Below are 17,803 nucleotides of genomic sequence, written 5' to 3'. Positions count from 1 at the left end.
CCGGGCCAAGGCTCCCTGGCCAGGGTCGTGTCATGGATGCTCTCATCGTCAGCAAGAGCATGGACAAACCCCCGGCCACTGCCTCACATCCTGCTGGGGCTCAGGGATGGGTTTAATTGCCATTGGTTCATTATCCAGTCAGGGATGGGCCTTAACATCCCCTGACCCATCAGGCCCCCTCCCACCAGGTTTCCGCTGCCCCACTGCCCCCACTCTTTCAGCCCCCGCTGGTCCCTGGCCAGCCCTGCTGAGGCACACACAGCTCCCCTGGGTGGCTCCTGAGACCTCCCGGCCCTGAAGCCACTGGAACCCCGATTTTGGGGTACAGCAGCATCACTGCTCCTTCCCTGAGCAGGGTGTGAGCACCAGCAGGATCCCAGCCTGGCCAGGGCCATGTCCTGGCTCAGCCTCAGGGGCTCTGGCACGTGTGGCACACGTGTCCTGCTCTCCGTGTGGGGCCAGGGGACATTAGGGTAGGGACAGGGGAGCTGCCCCCTCCTGTCCCAGCCAGGCCAGGGGAGCTCCTGGTACTGCAGGTGCCACAGGTACAGAGAGCACACAGCTTCCATCCATCCACACCTCACATTGCCCACGTGACTTTCAGCCTGTTTGAATTTTTCAAGTTAAAACAAAAAAATTATTGCCCTTTTTATTGGTATTAAATAGATCAAAATTAAACATATATAACAACTTCTGCTGATAAACAATATTAAAAAAATCCTAATAGGAAAGAAAGCCTGGTTTGTGCATTGGAAATCAGCCATTTCTCTGCAGAGCAGTTCAAACACTCCATTATAGGCAACACAGCTGCTTCTCCTTGTCACCCATCCCCAGCAGCTTTAAACAAGAAGGAAAAGCCTTTCTCCTTGGAAAGCACAACAGTTCTTACCACAGACATTTCCAGCACAAATTAAACCTCTCTTGTGGTGACAGGGACTCTCCCCTGCAGGGCCCTTGGGAGGGGTGTGCTGACCACCTGGCTGCACAGCTTGAGGGACACCCAGGGAGCACTCAGCACTTTAAAGTGCTGCATTAATCAATCAGCTGCATTAATTCCAGCATCTGCAAATATCAAACAAGCTCGAGGCATTTTGTTTCCCTGAACCAAAATGGTTTGGTTGTGTTTAATGTGCCCATGTGGTTCTGTCACAGCAGGGGCTCTGCAGGACTTCCGGGGTGGCTGAGGAACAAGCCCCAGTTTGGGCTTTTTGACTTTCTGAAGTCATGTAAAAAATTTCAAAGTATTACTGGGTCAATTAAATGCTACTCCAATTATCTTCGAGATAGAACAGCAGCTCAAGTCACAAGAGCCAGAGAGAATCCAAGGATTTCTTTGAAAGTGTGATTAAATTCTTGTAGGACCGAAAGATTTGGCTCAAGGAATCCCACCATAGCCATCAACAGCATTAACATCCACTTCCCTTGAATATTTCTTTTCAGCTTCAAAAAGCTGAACTAACATTTAATTGAATGAAAAACTGCACACTTAAAAGAAAAACCACATTCCATATCAGCAATAATTTAATGGAAGCTTAAAAATTCCCCTTTCCATGGTTCCCATGTCTACAAACCACCACAGCTCCCCTCCAGCCCTTTGGTGCCACAGCCAGGCCCTGCCACACACAGCAGCTCATTATCCACTAATGCAAAAATGCACTTTTAATCTGAAATTCAGCAATTTCCATCCCAACTCCCACCCACTGCCAGTGTTTACAGCATAGACTGCTTTTGCACATAGAAGTAGAAATTAGGCACATTCACACCTCAGCAGAACCCACAGACCTCAGTTTCAGTCTGTCTGCACAAATGTAGGAAAAATGACATTTTACAGCAGCTTTTTCACCCCAGATATTTCATGGATTGCTGACTGAGCACAACAGACAACAGGAATCATTTCTGTAGTTTCCAATAGCAACTCCCAGCTCCCAATGTCTGTGCCAAAATGCACCTGACTCTTGCACACCTGTACCCAAGAGAGGTACACAATGAACCTGCAGTGACTGGTGGAGCCCCCTCCCTTTTATTAAAGTATTAAGCAAAATTAAAACCCCACAAAACAACCCACAGAACAGTGTCTGACATCTCCTGGGAAGTACAAGGGAACAAAATGCACATTTGCACACGTTTCTTTGCTGTCCCCATGAACAACCAAAGGAACAGTCACACAGAGGCAGGTGAGAGAATTCACATCCTGCTTCAGAGCAACCAAAACCTCTAGTACCATTTACTTCCCTTCCTTCAAGCTGTTTTAACACTCCGGGGCCCAAGCCCTGGTTTGGTTTTTCAGACCCAAACAGCCTGTGCAGCAGAACCTCAACTTTCTGCACAGAACCCCTTGTTTTTATCATACATACATATTCATGGTACTTCCCAAGGAATTTTCACTTCCCAAATGCAGAGTAAGAGCCCAGTCTTTGCTACAAAGCAGTCTCAGCATTTCTGCAGGACTCTGAGCTTTGCTCCTTCTGGTCACAGGTCTGCAACTTGCAGTGAGCTCACAGTCCCCTCACAGAAGCAGTGCTGAAGGCACCAATCTGGAACCTTCTTTCCTGCCACACGAAGGGATGGGCACACACAACACACAGATATGGGCAAAAGCAACTCCCTGCCACCAGCTCCAATTCCCTGCAAAGGGATCCAGCTGAGTTTTGACTGAACCCTCCTTTCCTGGGAAAGCCCCAGTCCCACAATGCCTGGGTGCACATCCCACCACTCTAGAAGGGAACGAAAAGGAGTCAGACACGTCTCTTTCCTCTCCACACATCATTGCAGTGAAGTTCTATGGTTTGATAAGGCATTTTTATCTTCAGTGAGAATCCAAGCACGGGCAGGAAATCTGCCAAGTCGTGCAAAATCTTCATCTCCCAGCAGCTTGAAAATCCAGGATTTCCCACTCTCTCCTCAGATGGAATAATCCCTGTCCCAGTGGGCATTGTTTATTTAACACCAGTACAGAACAGGGTTAAATAAACCCCTCAGCAGCTGGACCTCAGTATCTTTCACAAAGAGGGACACACAAATGAGCACTTTTTGCAGCCCTCTGGCTTTATCCCACAACCTGCCTTTTTACAGTAACCCTATATATAAATTAGAAAGAGATAAAGCCAAGGATTCACTGCAGCGTCCATGACAAAGTCCAGCCAGTGTAGCAGTTCCTTGGGAAGGTGCTCACTGCGGGGTGAAGGTCAGGATCATCCAGCTGATGACGAAGTAGAAGAGGAAGATGGGGTACACGACCAGGGCCTTGCGGTTGGGGGGCTGGCTGTCTGCCAGGAACGCCGTGGATGCTGCAGAGACACAAAACCTGTGAAGCAGGAGCAGCACAACCCTCACAGCCCCCTCACAGCAAGGATCTGAGCTGCAGTTGTGTTGAAAATATAACCACTGCTCAAACCAACGGGCTGTAATCACCCAGTGCAACTTCCTTTATCGTACAGAATGACAAGTCATAGAATCACAGAATCACAGCATGGTTTGGCTTGGAAGGGATATCCAGTTCCACGTGCAGGGACACCTTCCACTATCCCAGGTTGCTCCAAGCCCCAACTAGCCTGTCCATAGATGCTGATTAACACTGTAAAATGAGAGCCAGACTTACAGGAGAAATCGTGCAAATGCGTCTCTATAAAATCTATAAAATCTAACAGTATTTATGACTTAATCATAAAATAAACCACCAAGTAACCTCACAGAGTTCAATACTAAATCATCATCCTGCTGCCCCAGGCAATTTGAATATGACCATGGAAATCAACAGGAGCAGAAGCAGAGGCTGAACCTCTGCCAGCTCAAGGACTGGAAGAACTATTTCCACAGCCTTTCAGCTTCAGATTGGAAGAACTATTTCTACAGCCCTTCAGCAGCCCAAGGCCACCTTAGACTGGAGCAGCCCTTGGTTCTGCCTGAGGGAATGCACACGGATCGAGCTCCCCAGGCACAGGGAGGACTCACCCAAGGTGGACCAGCCGAACATGGCCCCCACCACGATGAGGCGGATGATGAAGCTGACGGTGCCTGAGCCCGCCAGCAGCACCAGCCTGCACACCAGCATGGCCACGGTCAGCGGCATCACGCAGTAGCCCAGCACACACAGGCTCTGGAAGAAGGAGCTGCACAGGGAGACAGCACCAGGGAAAGAGCAGTGAGGCCAGGCAGGGCAGAGCTCCGTGCACAGCAACCTCCAAGGAACAGACCCGCACTCACATGGTGCCTCCCAGGAGCTTTGAGTTGAGCGTGATGACAACGGCTCCGAACCAGATGATGACAAAGACCTCGGCAAACTGGGGGCCCCCGTCATCCTTGCTGTCTGCAGAGCCACCCTGCAGCATCCTGGAGTGGGGAACAGGGAGAAACAGCTGCACTGGGGAACAGACAGATGGAGGCATCAGCACTGAGGGAGTTTTCCCAGACTGGAGTAGGTGTCAGAGCAGGAGCCCCAACACCGATCCCCAGTTATGCTGCAGGCCCATAGTTTGTCATCCATTTTTTATTTTCATTATATCATCAGTTTTGCACAGGAAAGGAAAATGGCTGTGGCTCAACTGAGGTGATTGCAGTCCATTTGTTTCCCTGTTTTGAGGGCAGGGAAAGCACTCAGAAGGGAATCAAGCCATGGACAACAAGCTGAGATGGAAATTAAAGTACCAAAGTTTTGGTACCTCTCAAGGCAGCAGAGTAATGTGTGATTGAACAAACCAGCCTTAGAGAAACCCTGGAATAAATACGGAATGCAGGCACCAGAGCTGAATCAGGACAACTTGAGACACCTTCAGTAAAACCATTCCTAGGCCAGGGGACCAGGAAGAGTTCATCCTTAAATCCTAAATTTAGGGACAGGAGGTGCTAATGGGCTTGAAGTGTCACAAACATATTTCATCAGAGAACCCAACCAAGCAGTGTTTGCACAAAACAGAGAGGGATCAGATCAAACTGATCTAAACACATTAATTAGTAATTTTTAACATCTCATTTCCCTCATGCACTGGGCTACAAAACCCCAAATTCCCCCAGAATACTCACAGAGCCAGGGAGACACACAGCACCAATGGGCCCCATAGATCCCCTGCAGGGAGAGGGAAAACACATCACAAAAGTCACAGAACCATCTTAGTTACACTCTCCTGGGAGTGACAGAGCCCCTTGCCCAACTCCCAAGGTACCATTTGCCACATCTCATTGCTTTACAGTTTTCTTATTCAGCATCTTACTCCCTGATCTATAATAAAATTCACTCAAGACCCAGCAGCTGCTACAGCTCCCAGTGCCACCCATCCTGGCCCAGGCCACCCTGCCACAGAGCCCTGGTGACACCCCAGCTGCCAGCTCTGCTGCTCAGGCTGTCCAGCCCTCCTGAACCCCCATCCCCTGCAGGTCAGGGGCCCCCAGCACGTACAGTCCCTGAGGAGGGCACTGCTCTTCCTGGGATACATGACGTGGACAAACTTCTTCCCAACGGCCTTCAGGTCCCTCATCTGAAACAAACACAAAACACTTTCATTTATCCCCTCACAAAAATTACAGCTCCCAGCTAAAGCAAAGAGGCAGAAGTAAAGGAACATGAATGGCAAATCAGGAAAGGATCCAACCCAACAAGTTCTGTAGCATCCTCTGCAACAAACAATGACTGCTTTTCCTGCACTCCTTAACAACAGCATCACATCCTTTTCCTTAACAACCACAATACTGTATATTTTAATAACACTGGAATATAATCAACAATTTGTTGGCTCCTCTAGGAAAAGAGAATAAGTGAAAAACACCTTCAGTCAGTAGAGTTTCTCACAAGCTCCCACTGAGACCTTTGCCCTCCCACTGATTTCAGGATCACAAACTTTGGCCACAATTCAGACACCCACAGGAATTTTTTTTACGTGATGAGTTCTAAAACAATTCCTGCTGAAGTACAGAGCTGTGCAAAAACACAAGTTTTGCACAACAGCTGCCAAAAACACCAGAAAACCTGAGTTTTACCCCAATCACAGGTTCAGACTCACAATTGTGTCCTTGACTGGCTCATCCAGCGTGGAGTAATCCTCATCAGGAGAGTGAGATCCCACAGGGACAGTGATCTCCCCTTCCACTGGAATGTCCTGGGATATGGACACATCTGCCAGACCTGGGAACTGAATGGGCACAAACCTTTAGGAACAAACACAAACAGGCTCATATGCACTTTGGATGGGTTGGGGATGGACAGAGCTGCTCAGAATTCAGGGATACGACGAAGAAAAGGCTCTGCAGCAGGGCCAGGCTGTCCCTGCCCAGTGTGAGCAGCGGTGGCCTGAAGAGCTGAGCAGGTGTGTGTGAGCCTGTCCCCTGCCACCCCCAGAACCCACCCTCTGTGCTCTGCTCCGGCAGTAACTGAATGAAGTAAAAAGCACAGCCACACCATTCCCGAGTACCCGTATTTAAAATTAACATTAACATTTAACATTAACAGTCCTGGGGAGCTGCACGGACACTCCCAGCCCGGGCACACACCGAGGCTGCTCAGGGACCAGGTCTGACCGGGCTGAAGCCCTCCCTGCCTGCGGGCGACCAAAGCTCTGGGGTGCCCGGAGGCGAAGGCAAACAGGGCACGGCCCGACCGGTTCTGCGGCAGGCGGGGCGCGGCGGAGGCCGGCAGCCCCCGGCCATGCGCCCGACCCTGTCCCCTTCCTGTCTTCTTTCCCTGTCGCCTTCCTCGTCCCTGTCCTCGGCCCCTTCCCCGTCCCCGCCTTTCGGACGAGCCACCGCCCGCCCAGGCCTGCAGACCCCGCTGCGCCTTTGCCCGGCACCTGACCGGCTGCCCGGCCGTGCTCAGGGACAGAGGGAGGCCCGAACGCTCCCGGTCCGCCCGCAGCCCGGCCTCCCCGGTTCCCCGCGGGCCCCGCCGGCAGCACTCACCAGGGTCCCCCCGGCCCCGCTCCCCTCCGCCGCCGCCATCTTGGCCGCCCAGGCGACGTGGAGGCCACTTTTACGTCATCACCGCGCGCCGCCGCGTCACGCGCCGCCGCCGGGGCGTCCATGGCAACGCGTGCGGGCGGCACCGCCCCCGCCCCGCCGGCAGGGGGCGCGCTGGGAGCGGCCGGGGGGCGGCGGCAGCGCCCGGCCCGGATCGGCCCGAGCGGAGCGGGGCGCGCGGCGCGCGGAGCGGCGCGGCCGAACCGAACCGAACCGAACCGGGCCGGGCCGGGCCGGCGGGCGGCGGCCCCGGGCGGCTCATCCCGGACTACACCTCCCGGCGGCAGCGGCGCGGCCGGAAGCTCGGCGGGCGGGCGGGCGAGGGTCGCTCGGCCGAGGCGCGGCAGCGGGAGCGGGCGGGGAGCGGCGGGCGGGGCCGGGCGGGCGGGGCGGGCCCGCGGGATGCCGGCGGCGCGGGGCGCCCGGGGCGGCGGCGGCAGCGCTCCGTAGGCGCAGCGCGGCGGAGCCGGGCCGAGCCGCGGCCATGGGGCACCCGCCGCTGGAGTTCAGCGACTGCTACCTGGACAGCCCCGACTTCCGAGAGCGCCTCAAGTGCTACGAGCAGGAGCTGGAGCGGACCAACAAGTTCATCAAGGAGGTGATCAAGGACGGCAACGCGCTCATCGCCGCCATCCGCGGTGAGCGGGAGGGGCGGGGGTCCGGGCAGGGCTCGGCCGGTCACCGCGCTGTGTCCCGTTTCCTGGGCATCGCCCGCAGCCCCGGCTGGAGCCGCTCTGGGTCCGTGCCCTGCATCGCTCCGGGCAGGGCTGCCCTTCCCCGGGCAGGGCTGCGCTTCCCCGGGCCGCCACCCCCGGCGTGTCCCTGTCCCCGCGCTGCCACCCCCGGGCCACCCGCAGCTGTCCCCAGGCAGGGCCGGGCCGGTTCCCCCGTCCGGTTGGGCTGACACCGGCCGAGCCTTGCCAGCATCGATGTGCTCGTCTGGGGACGGCGAGCCCCGCTCGGGAAGGTGCTCCGTTATTCTGCATCTCCCGGGCGCGGGGGGAGCGGGGCGGGTCCATCCTCGGCCAGCCCGTCACCCTGCGGACCCCCGTCAGCGGGAGAGGGGCCCTGCCGGCAGCGCTCCCATTGTTGTCGGCGTTCTGTCATCCTTGAAATCGCGGTGAGCGTTTTTCCCAATGAAATGTCGATTTCAATGTTGACTTTGCGGGAGTCGCCTGTTCAGAAGTGCTGACAGATCACCAGAGCACCTGGGCCAGGTTGTGTCACCTGAAACCACCGAGTCCCACGTGTTTGACACTGTCCTTCTGACTGCTTAGATTTGTTTTCCCTCCCCACAGCTGTGGATCCACCTTCATACACACCTTCCCTGTGTCGTCTCCCATGCCTTCCTGGACTCCATGATCTTGTAGGTTTTTCACAATCCAGATGATTCCATGATTCTCTGTTGTTATCCGTGCAGTAGAATCCAGGCCAGCAGAGCATCCATGGGGGCAGTGGAGGGACACAGACAATCCACGCTGGTCACACACGATTTTCCTGCCAGCTGGTTGGTTTCAGTTGGTGTTAATAGGTTTAGCTGCTGCCCTTTTGTTCAGAATAATTCAGAGCTTCCTTGTTATCGAGGCTGTGGCTGGAATAGCCCGTGTTTGCCCATCTGGAAGCAGCAGAGACAAAAGCTGGTGTGACTGAAACTGCCGACGTCACAGGGCTGTGAGACCTAACGTGGGTCCAAAAACTCAGATCTCTGCACAGTCCAGGGCAGAGAAAAACCCCAACAAAGTGGAAATCAGAGGGATTAAAGCAAACCCGCTTGCTAATGGAAAAGCTTTTCTTCATCACTTTGTCCAAAACCATTTCCCTTTTCAGTGTTTGTAGTGCACAGGGATGTGAGGGATTTCGCTGGGTCAGCAGACCCAGCCCAGGGAGACTGGCCAGGGAGGAAGGGCAGAAGCAGAAGAAAGCAGAGCACACCCAGACAGCACTGAGAACCCCCAGGGATGAGGATTTCTTGCCTGAAGTGCTGTGGGGTGTTTTTGTAGCTGATCCAGCAGGCTGCCAGGGAAGTGCTGGGGCCAGTTCTGCCTGGGCTTCCATCAGCACCCTGTGTTTAGTTAACAGATAACTTAAAAAAATAGATATATCTCTGAATCCTACCCACGTGGAGCTGTGGGTGGGGATCTGGGGTGCTCACTGGCCATGGCCTCACCAGGGCCAGCTGGCAGACCCCAATACCACTGGGACAGCCAGGGCTGACAGTCCCTCTGTGCCCCCTCACAGCGTGGGGTGAGGTGCCCTCAGCTGCTGGGATGCAAAAGTGGTGATGGTCCCATCAGGAGAGTGAGATCCAGTGAGGAGAGAGGGTGAAGTACCTGAAGGGGCCTACAAGAAAGGTGGAGAGGGACTTTGGACAAGGGATGGAGTGACAGGACAACGGGGAATGGCTTCACACTGAAAGAGAGCAGAGTTAGATGGGATAATGGGGAGAAATTCTTCCCTGAGAGCCCTGGCAGAGCTTACCTACAGAAGCTGCCCCATCCCTGGAAGTGTCCAAGGCCAGGTTACCTGAATGAGGGGAGCTCTTTAGGGGGCTTTAAACTCCTTTGGCCTTTCATGGATTAAGGGAAACTGGTTCCATTCCCTGCCCCCAGCTGATGTGTCACCAGCTGGAACAAATAAAATTCCAGGGATGAAGCTCTTCCAGGGGCCTGCAGCCCACCATGTCTTGGGGAGTGTCATCCTGCAGCCACAGCCCCTCCAGTGCTGCCTTTGAGTGTGGTACTTTCTCTTGTACCTGACACCCAACAGCTGAATAGTCCCAGATACGTGGGACAGCACAAGGGGACAAAGAATTCGGTATTGGCACGTGGGGAATTAAACTGACTAAAGCAGAGAATAATATTGTTCATTTGTAACAGTCTTGGGTGTGAAAGCCAGTAATAGAAAATAATGCTTTCAGTCAGAAATGGAAATTATTTTTGCTGTAAAGTTGGCTGCATCCCTTGTTTTTTGTGCCAGCAGTATGGAGGGTCACTGGCAGTGCCGAGTGACAATGCTGGTCCCGCACACGCTGCTGAGACCACCGTGGCCTGTCCCTGCTCAGGCAGGGAGAAGGACTGGGAGGTGTCTGTCCCTTCATGCCCATCCTCGTGGGCTGGCCAGGATCAGGACCTGATGTGGGCACTGGGGATTCAGCTCCAACAGCAGCTTGTCCATGCCCAGAGCTCCCCATGGCCAGCACTGGTGGGACAGAAGAGCCTCGCTCAGGGCACATGCTCTAGGCCACTGGGGTGTCAGAAGTTGTGACTCCATGGCATCACTGTGGCTGTAACAATGGCTGCTTTACTGCAGTTGCTTTCTGTGCTTCAGTGTGGGTTTCTTTAATCTCTCCTGCTCACTGTGCTCAGCTGTGTGTATGATAATGCAAAACCACCTATTTCCCCTGGTCTTTGATCTTCTCTCCCAATTAAATATCAAATGGAGTTGGAGAAATGTCAGATGAAGGCTTTTCTCATTAGTACCTGTGAGTGCTGTGATGGTGAAAATCATCCTTTGAAGCTTGAAGAGCTGTGAGTTCTCATGCAAATGTTGTGCATGTGGTTTTGCACTTGATTTCTGTCCAGCGTGGAGCTCTGCAGAGTGCCTGGGACACAGTACCTCCCCAGGTACTGTGAGCACTTCAGCCTGAAGGATAAAGTGACAAAGGAAGGTGTAGGGACTGTGTGAGCTTTTCCCCATGAATGGGGGTCCTTGGATACCCAGGAAAGGTCCCACCACCATCATCATCATCAGCAGCAGCCCTACAGGTCCTGCAGCGCTGTGTGTGGGAACTGGTGTGTCCCCTCAGGGAACTCTTGTGTCCCCCAGCATGGCAGACCTGTTCTGGACAGGTTTCTGTGCTGTTGTTGGATGTGGTACCTGGGGGTTTAATGATGTGGTGTGTGGGAAGCAGCGTGGCATTGGAACAGGTTATTTTAATGGGACTGAAGCATTGGAACAGGTTATTTTAATGGGATTGAAGCCACCCAGGGTGGTCTGTCTGCTCAGTTCCCCAGAGCCCCATGTCCTGGTTCGTGGGAAGGCTGTGGGGACAATGGAATCTGTTCCTGCGGTTTGGACACTGTGACTGTGTCCAAACAACCCTAAAGCTCCTCTAGAAAATGGGGAAGAGGAAGGAGCCTATCCCACACCAGGAGAGGCTGCAGCTCTCCAGGCAAGCTGCAGTGACAATGTCCTGTCCCACAAAGACATCTTAGCCATGAGACAGTGAGGAGCAGGGGGGAAATGACCTGCTGGAAAACACATCACTCTCCTCCAGCAATAATGTGATCTCTTCTTGGCTCCTTGCTGGTCTTCCCCATCCTCACTGGGGATTTCAGCCAGTAAGGGCACCAGTTACAGCTGGTAACTTGCAAAATTGTGTTCTAACTTCCCAGCTCTGTCTTAAATCACACCCATAGCCAGAGCCCAGCTCTCCCTGGGAGCCTCTGCGCCCTGCAGGCATCCTCAGCTCAGCTGGGCACGGGGATCTCTGCAGCCAGCAGCTGCTGATGGAGCAGCTCCTGCTCCTGGGCTCTGAGCTCTGAGCACAGGGCTAGGGCCCCACTTGGTGCAAATCTAAACCAGACAGGCTTTAACCAGACACTAAAACACAATAGCAGAAAAAAGAACAAAAACCCTCCCAAAAGCCAACTCACCCCCGGCGCCAGAGCTGCATCCTCAGCGCAGGCAGGAGAGATGAGGGGCCAGCACAGATCTACCAGATCCAGCTGTGAGGCAGATCCCACCCCATGTTCTGGGGCTCAGGGATGTGTTTGCTGGGTTTTGCTCCTCCTGGAGCAGCTCTCTGGCAGGGCAGGTTGTCCCTGTTGGGTTTGCTTTGCCGGTGGCTGAGGATGGTTCGGCTGTGCCAAGATGTCCCCAGGCCTGGCTCCTTGTCCCTCGCTCCCTCCCTGCTGCAGTCCTGAGCTCCCCAGCCTCCCCCCGGCTCCTGCTGGTTCCAGCTGCTCCATCCATGCCCAGGTGTGCCCAGGCCTGGGCTTGTTTTAGGAAGCCCAGGGCAGGGGTGGCTGGCAACAGCAGCAATGCAGCCCTGTCCCTGCCAGCTCAGGGGCTGGTGGGAGGGCTCTGGACCAGCCTTGGTCCAGCTTAAACAAACCAAAGTGCAATATTTTGTGATGGCTTTTTCCAGCCCAGATATGCTTCCCAAGGACTCGCCTGCCTACAGCAGCACAGGGGCCAGGACAAGAGGCAAAATTGTTTTCATGTGTTTAAGGATATTTTTTCTTGTGCTGCACATGAGGCGTGCAGGGAGCTTTTCATCCATCTTCTACTGCCTTTTCTGGCTCCTTCCCGGGAGGATGTGGGTGTTATCCATGTTCTGTGTGTCTCACAGCCCACGGCTCACAGCAGCCCTGCTGCTGACCTAAGAGTTTCCTCTTTAGTCACTGTATGAGGACTCAGCTTTTCTGGCTTTTTCCTTGAGGTATTGTTGGAATATTTTATTCCTAATGCTGTTGGTGGCACGCTGATAACTACAGATGTGGCATCCCATGCTTGCCCCCAGGCTTTTCTCTCCTGGGTGTCAGCCTGGCTCTGTGGAGTGACAGTGCTGTGCCTGCTCTGTTCTGCTGCAGCAGGCAGCCAGACACCTGTGGCACATCCTGGCCACGCTGCATCCTCCTGCCCACACAACGTGGCTCTGGCACTGATCCCTGGCTGCCCAGCCATGGATCTGGGCTGCAGTGAGAGCCTGCAGTGCCAGCTTGGACCATTCTCCAGGGACAGAGGGGCAGGTGCTGCTGTGGGGGCTGTGAGGCACTGCCTGGCAGGAACACAGAGGTTTGCAGAACCGTGGGTTCATAGAAAAGAACTCTGGTGAGCAGTCAGCACTATTTACAGGTACTGAGCACCAAAATGCAGCAGCTTTGGAACTGCTGGAGAACTTCAGGAGGCAGCAGTTATTTTTCCTTACTCAGCATTAAATGAGTCTTCCAAACACATAAAGCTTCTGTCTGAGGATCTGACACGTGTGAATGAGAAAGCTTCTGGAACCCTGTTGTTTCTGCTCTGGGGATGGTTGGTGCATTGTCCACACTGGCCTGTGTTGTGTCTCACAGCTGCTGCACTGGGAGCAGTGATCCTGGGCCGTGCTGGCTGTTTTCTCCTGGGGCACATTCAAACATGGTCTCTCTGTCCCATGTCCTTTCCTGTCACCGAATTCTCCGTGCAGGTGAACATGCGGTCATGAGTTGTTCAAGTGATGATAAGAGCAGCAGAATAGCCTGAGATAAAGTCTATAAATATAAGTACAGCCCAGAAGTCAGTTGTTCTCTCAGTCTGATCTCGCTCCTTTTTAGCCTGTTCCCCGAGCCAAGCCTGATTTTGAAGAGCCTGGCAATGTTTAAAACAAGAATAGATTTATTAATGTTACTAAACCTTGTAGCTGTGAGAATGCAGAACAAAGGACACAATCTGTTCCTGTACCATCACAGGATGAACTGGAGACTTGCAGAGCATCGGGGGACCCTTTGGTGTGGAAGCACAAAGCCAGACCCCCAATTCCTTGCAAAAGTGCCCAGAGTGAGGGCAACTCTTGGCAAAGCCCCCCTAAGTGTGCTGGTCAGGCTGCCCCAGTGTCGGTCAGGTTGATGGTGCCGAGGAGCTTCCCGGGAGATGCCAGCTGGTGCAGGACAGGCCGTGTCCACGCTGGCATCATCCCCCAGGCTGGATCCGCAGGGATGCGCTTTCCTCCCCGCACCGAAGCGCTGCGGATCGCTGCTGAGCCGCCCTGGTGGCGGTCCCTCCCTGGCGTGCTGTGTGACTCAGCTGGCCCCTGCCCAGCCCCGCTGCGCCCTTATCGAGGGAAACTCTGAAATCATCGGGGCTTGGAGCGAGCGCCCGTCGGAGCCTGCCCTGCCCGGGAAGGGGGGCTGCAGGGAGATGCGTGTGAGGGCTCTGCAGATCATGAGACGTCTCCGTGGGGATTGCTCGTGCTCTGCCCCGGATAAGAGTCCGTTGTTTTCATGTTTGTTTTCCCCGTGTCCGTCCTGCCTGTGCGGCGGGGAGCCGCGGGTTTGGAGCACACCCTCTGCCGCTCCCGCCAGCGCTCCGTGCCAGGAGCCTGCTCGGCTGCTCTGGGAGCCGGGGGCTCCGGGCGGCCCGCAGCACCGCAGGGATCCCTGCTGCTCCTCTGCTGCCCCGGGGAAAGCGGCTGCTGCCCCTCCCTGACGTCTCACTCCTCCCAAGGAAGGGCAGAATCCATTTGTTTTTCATGGCTCAGCTTCGTGTATTTTTATTTTTCAAAAGAGTCTGTCCTTTGTTCCCCAGCCCGAGGACTGTGCCCAGGCTGGTGTTCTGAATGCGGGGGCTTGCTTTCTGTGGGACAATGATGTCCCACATCAGGTGTATAAATAGGTTCAGCAGCCAGAGCCACCTGCCAGCCTCACCGTGCTTCCAGCTGGCTGCCTGCTTGGCTTCCAGCCCCAAAGTGTCACCCACAGCCACAGCTCACCCGGCACTGCCATCCCCAGGGCTCACCTGGCCATCCCTGCTGCCCCAGCAGCCTCTGTGTTGGGAGCTCTCAGGAAAGCTGAGAGCGCTGCCACCCTTGGAGCCTCCCATGCGGGGTTTGGGAGCTGCTGATGGAGCTGCCACCACTTCCAGCAGCCACACCAGTGCCCATGGAGCCAGGCACTGTCCCCCAGCTGTGGCTGTCCCTCCTACACCCGGGTTCATTGTGCCCCAGGACAGTGCTGAGCAATTCCCTGGTGTGCTGACAGTCGGATTGGGACACCAGCTGGTCTGAAATTCCTGCCGGTGTGGCAGCACCAGCCCCGTGGTTGGGCTTGGTCGGTGGTGAACCAAAGAACCGTGACAGCATTTTGTCCTTTGTGACTCTTCTCTGCCTCTGCAACCCCAGGAGTGTTTGTTTAAAAAACAGTTGCATTATTTCTTACTGTGCATTTCACCACTTTTGCTGATTTCTAAGGCAGCTCCTCTTTTCTTAACTTCCATTTCAGTTGGCCACGTGTTCTGGGCTGGCTGCCCTGTGTCTCTTCCCAGTTTTGTTGAAGTAACTCTGCAGCTTTGTAGGGCTTCAAGGTTGATTTGAAAGGACAGCAAAATGGCAAAGGGGAAAAAAAACTAATCTCTGAGAAGTTCAGGCTTCTAAAGTGCAGTTTTACCCGTGGCTCATCCTGAGGAGCACTAAGGGAAGTGCTGATGCCAGCAGGATATTTGCTACTGTGGGGAGAGAGGGGATGCTCTGGCTGAGCTGGGCCAGGCAGCAGGCTCTGCTGCCCTTGTGTTGCAGAAGCAAAAATAATTAAAAATAATTCATCCAACACACTGTCCCTTATAAAAATATTAAACATACAGCCTGAAGTTCTGCTCTCTAGGAAACCAGTACAAGCCAGTGAGTGTCACTGGGAGAATGGTGTGCTCCATGTCTTTCTTTGAAATTTTGAAGGCATCATCTGCTGCATGATTCTCTTCCTGATCAATGGATCTGTCACTGTGGAGGTCTTAAGAAGAAGATGCTGGATAACTTAATACAAGGGAGGGTGAGAGTGTATCCTTCTCCCAGAAGCTGTATCCCACATCACTCCCTCCCAGTTTTCTCCAAAATGGACCAATATACCCCAAAATTTTGTTGTCCTTCCAGTCTTGCTTGGTTGCTTTGTGTTTTGGTTGGGGTTTTGGGCTGATATGTTGCCAAACTTCCAAGTATTGGTGAGAAGACCCATGATCTCCTTGTGCTCCAGGAATCCAGGAAAGAGTCCCTCTGTGTGTTTAACTGCCTTGAGCTTTGAGGTGCAGCCTCATAACCTTTGCCAGCTCATCTGGAGCATGGCAGGTTCAGCAGAGCCGGTTTCCTTCAGGCAGTGAGGGAGATAAAGCAGGCGTGAGAATTATGTGATGAGTGTGAACCCTTGCTGTCTGGGTCCTTGGGTATTTAATTTAACAGTGAATAAGAAAATAAACCTGTCAAGCTCGTTTGGGCACCTCTCTTAAGGCTGGCAGGGCAAGGAGAAGAATTCATGAGAATAAAAGATTGAAGTTAAGGACAGGAAATAGAAAGTGTGGAGGGTTGGGGGAGAGTGGGAGGGGGATATGTGAGTGGAGGTGATGGTCCAGAGGGCAGGTAACCAACTTGCAGAGCAAAAGGTCACTGGTTAGGGAGAGATACTGGGAGCACAGCCCTGCTCTTACTGCCTAGAGCCTGGGCTGGACGGGCTGTGTAAGGGAAGCAGCAGCTTATGAACAACTCAGTCAATGAAGGGCTGATTAGGAGAGGTAAATGTGTGACAGAGTGTGAGGCATCCAGTCAATTCCTTCACAAGAGATTTGTAAAGCACAGCTAAATATAGCAAGTTATTTTTAGCACTTCATGCTAGCCACTTACTCCTGGCAAGTGGAAAACCCGTGTCAGTGTGGGAAAAATGGCCTTTGTCCAATGTGTCAGGATTTCTGAGTCCCCACAGAGCCTTCAGGGGCACTTGCGGACAGCTCGCCCTGGCTCGCTGCCAGGCACTGCCTGTCCTGGGCCACTCTGTGATTCCCTAGTGGTGAGCATCTGTCCTCTGTGCAGCACCAAGGGGGCTGCATTCCTTGCAGGATCCTCTGTGGATTTGGTACTACCTAGAAGCCTAACTGGAAGGTTATGTTCATATCCTCATCTGAGAAAATTAACATCTTGCTGTGTTTGAGCAGCTGTGGGGTATTTGGGAGTGTTCCATGTGTCAGGGCTCCTTGCTCCTGATCCTGATGGCACATCTGGGCTCATCAGGGGGAGCTCATGGCTTTCCAGATTGAGGCGTTTTTGTGGGACATTGACTGGGGGCTTCATGCAGGTGGTACCTACAGTGTAAGTCCGACACCTTGGAGCAGAGTCTGGTGCCTTGGCCACTTACTTTGTGTACTGGCTCCTAAAACTCTACTGCAAGAACAGAGAATTCCTGGGAAGCAGTGGGTCAGGTTCTGTGTCCAGACCCTCCTCCTCAGGGTGCTGATGGTGATCAGCTCCCTCTCCTTAGTGATGCAACTCCCCTGGGGAATTCTTTGGCGGGGGTTGGTAACAATGGGCACATTATTTTCCCTTAGGAATCACAACCATCACTCTGCATGCTGGGAGAAGTGGAATTTCTCATGCTGTATGTCTGCCGTGCACAGCTCTCCACCAGGGAGGAGAAAATCACCCATAGGGACCATTGGTAGGAGATGTAGGTGTGTCCTCAGCTGCTGTGTGTCAGGGTCTTGCAACGTTTCCCTGACAAAAATGGATGTCCAGGGTTGAGATCCCAGCCTGAAAATTTCCATGTCTTAAAATGCTCTTGTTTAAGGGCAGAGTGAACTTATATTGTCTTTTGTTTGCTTATTTGAAGGGGAAGTGTGTGGCCAGCTTTGATAGTTCTGTTTTCAAGCTGGAGAAGAAGAAAGCAAAATGCAAAGATGGAGCTCCTGCTTAGCTTTGCTTTGGATATTTGCACTGCCACGATCAAACCCAGGCTGTGTTTTCCCTGTTGATTCCTTATGGGTTTTATTCATTGCTTGCTGAAGCTGTGACTGAGTTGCTCTGGCACTGCAATCTGTACGTTGGGCACATGCAGAACCTCAGGAACTGCCTTTTCCCCCATGGAAATCTCTGCTGGCTGCTCTTCCCTGAGCTGTCCATGTGTAGGTGCAGGCAGGAGACCAGTAAAAATCACTTCCCACCTTCCAGTGTGGGCTGGGACATCCTGTCCCTTCCTAGGAACAGAGCAGGGATGCTGCAGCCCCATCACTGCTGCAGCTCTTCATGCCTTCAGCTGGATCAGATTAAACTCAGGACTGCCTTTGCACTGAAAGTGTCACTGGCCAATGATTGCAAAGGTGAGGAACTTGAGGGGCAGTATTTTTATTT

At 53.6% G+C, this 17,803-nt stretch overlaps 2 protein-coding genes across 3 annotated transcripts in view; one reads left to right on the top strand and one right to left on the bottom strand.

The window, feature by feature from the left end:
• Nucleotides 1-681: 681 nt before the first annotated feature.
• YIPF6 (Yip1 domain family member 6) lies at nt 682-6,948 on the bottom strand. Its single transcript, XM_084212831.1, has 7 exons — nt 6,886-6,948; nt 5,994-6,122; nt 5,393-5,471; nt 5,020-5,062; nt 4,204-4,329; nt 3,952-4,109; nt 682-3,287 (listed from the first exon to the last, which is right to left on the bottom strand). Exons 1-7 carry the CDS (start codon nt 6,922-6,924, stop codon nt 3,169-3,171), a joined length of 693 nt encoding a protein of 230 aa, XP_084068957.1. The 5' UTR covers nt 6,925-6,948; the 3' UTR covers nt 682-3,168.
• Nucleotides 6,949-7,344: 396 nt separating this feature from the next.
• OPHN1 (oligophrenin 1) overlaps nt 7,345-17,803 on the top strand; it is a 50,163-nt gene continuing 39,704 nt past the window's right edge. For both annotated transcript variants that reach the window (XM_084212830.1, XM_084212829.1), the window contains exon 1: nt 7,345-7,580. In XM_084212830.1, coding sequence (XP_084068956.1) covers nt 7,427-7,580 — 154 coding nt within the window. In that variant the 5' untranslated portion in view covers nt 7,345-7,426. The remainder of the gene's footprint in view (nt 7,581-17,803) is intronic.

This window comes from Fringilla coelebs (genome assembly GCF_963513975.1).
Source record: "Fringilla coelebs genome assembly, chromosome: 11".
Classification (NCBI taxonomy): Eukaryota; Metazoa; Chordata; class Aves; order Passeriformes; family Fringillidae; genus Fringilla; species Fringilla coelebs.
This window is presented reverse-complemented; position numbering and strand designations above follow the sequence as displayed.

Bases quoted from the DNA above. Each gene is read 5' to 3' on its own strand.
- YIPF6 (XM_084212831.1), bottom strand. From the start codon at position 6,924: ATGGCGGCGGCGGAGGGGAGCGGGGCCGGGGGGACCCTG. The intron at 6,123-6,885 runs GTGAGTGCTGCC...GTGCCCATTCAG, and splicing joins GCGGGGCCGGGGGGACCCTG to TTCCCAGGTCTGGCAGATGT. The intron at 5,472-5,993 runs GTGAGTCTGAAC...TGTTTGTTTCAG, and splicing joins AGCCAGTCAAGGACACAATT to ATGAGGGACCTGAAGGCCGT.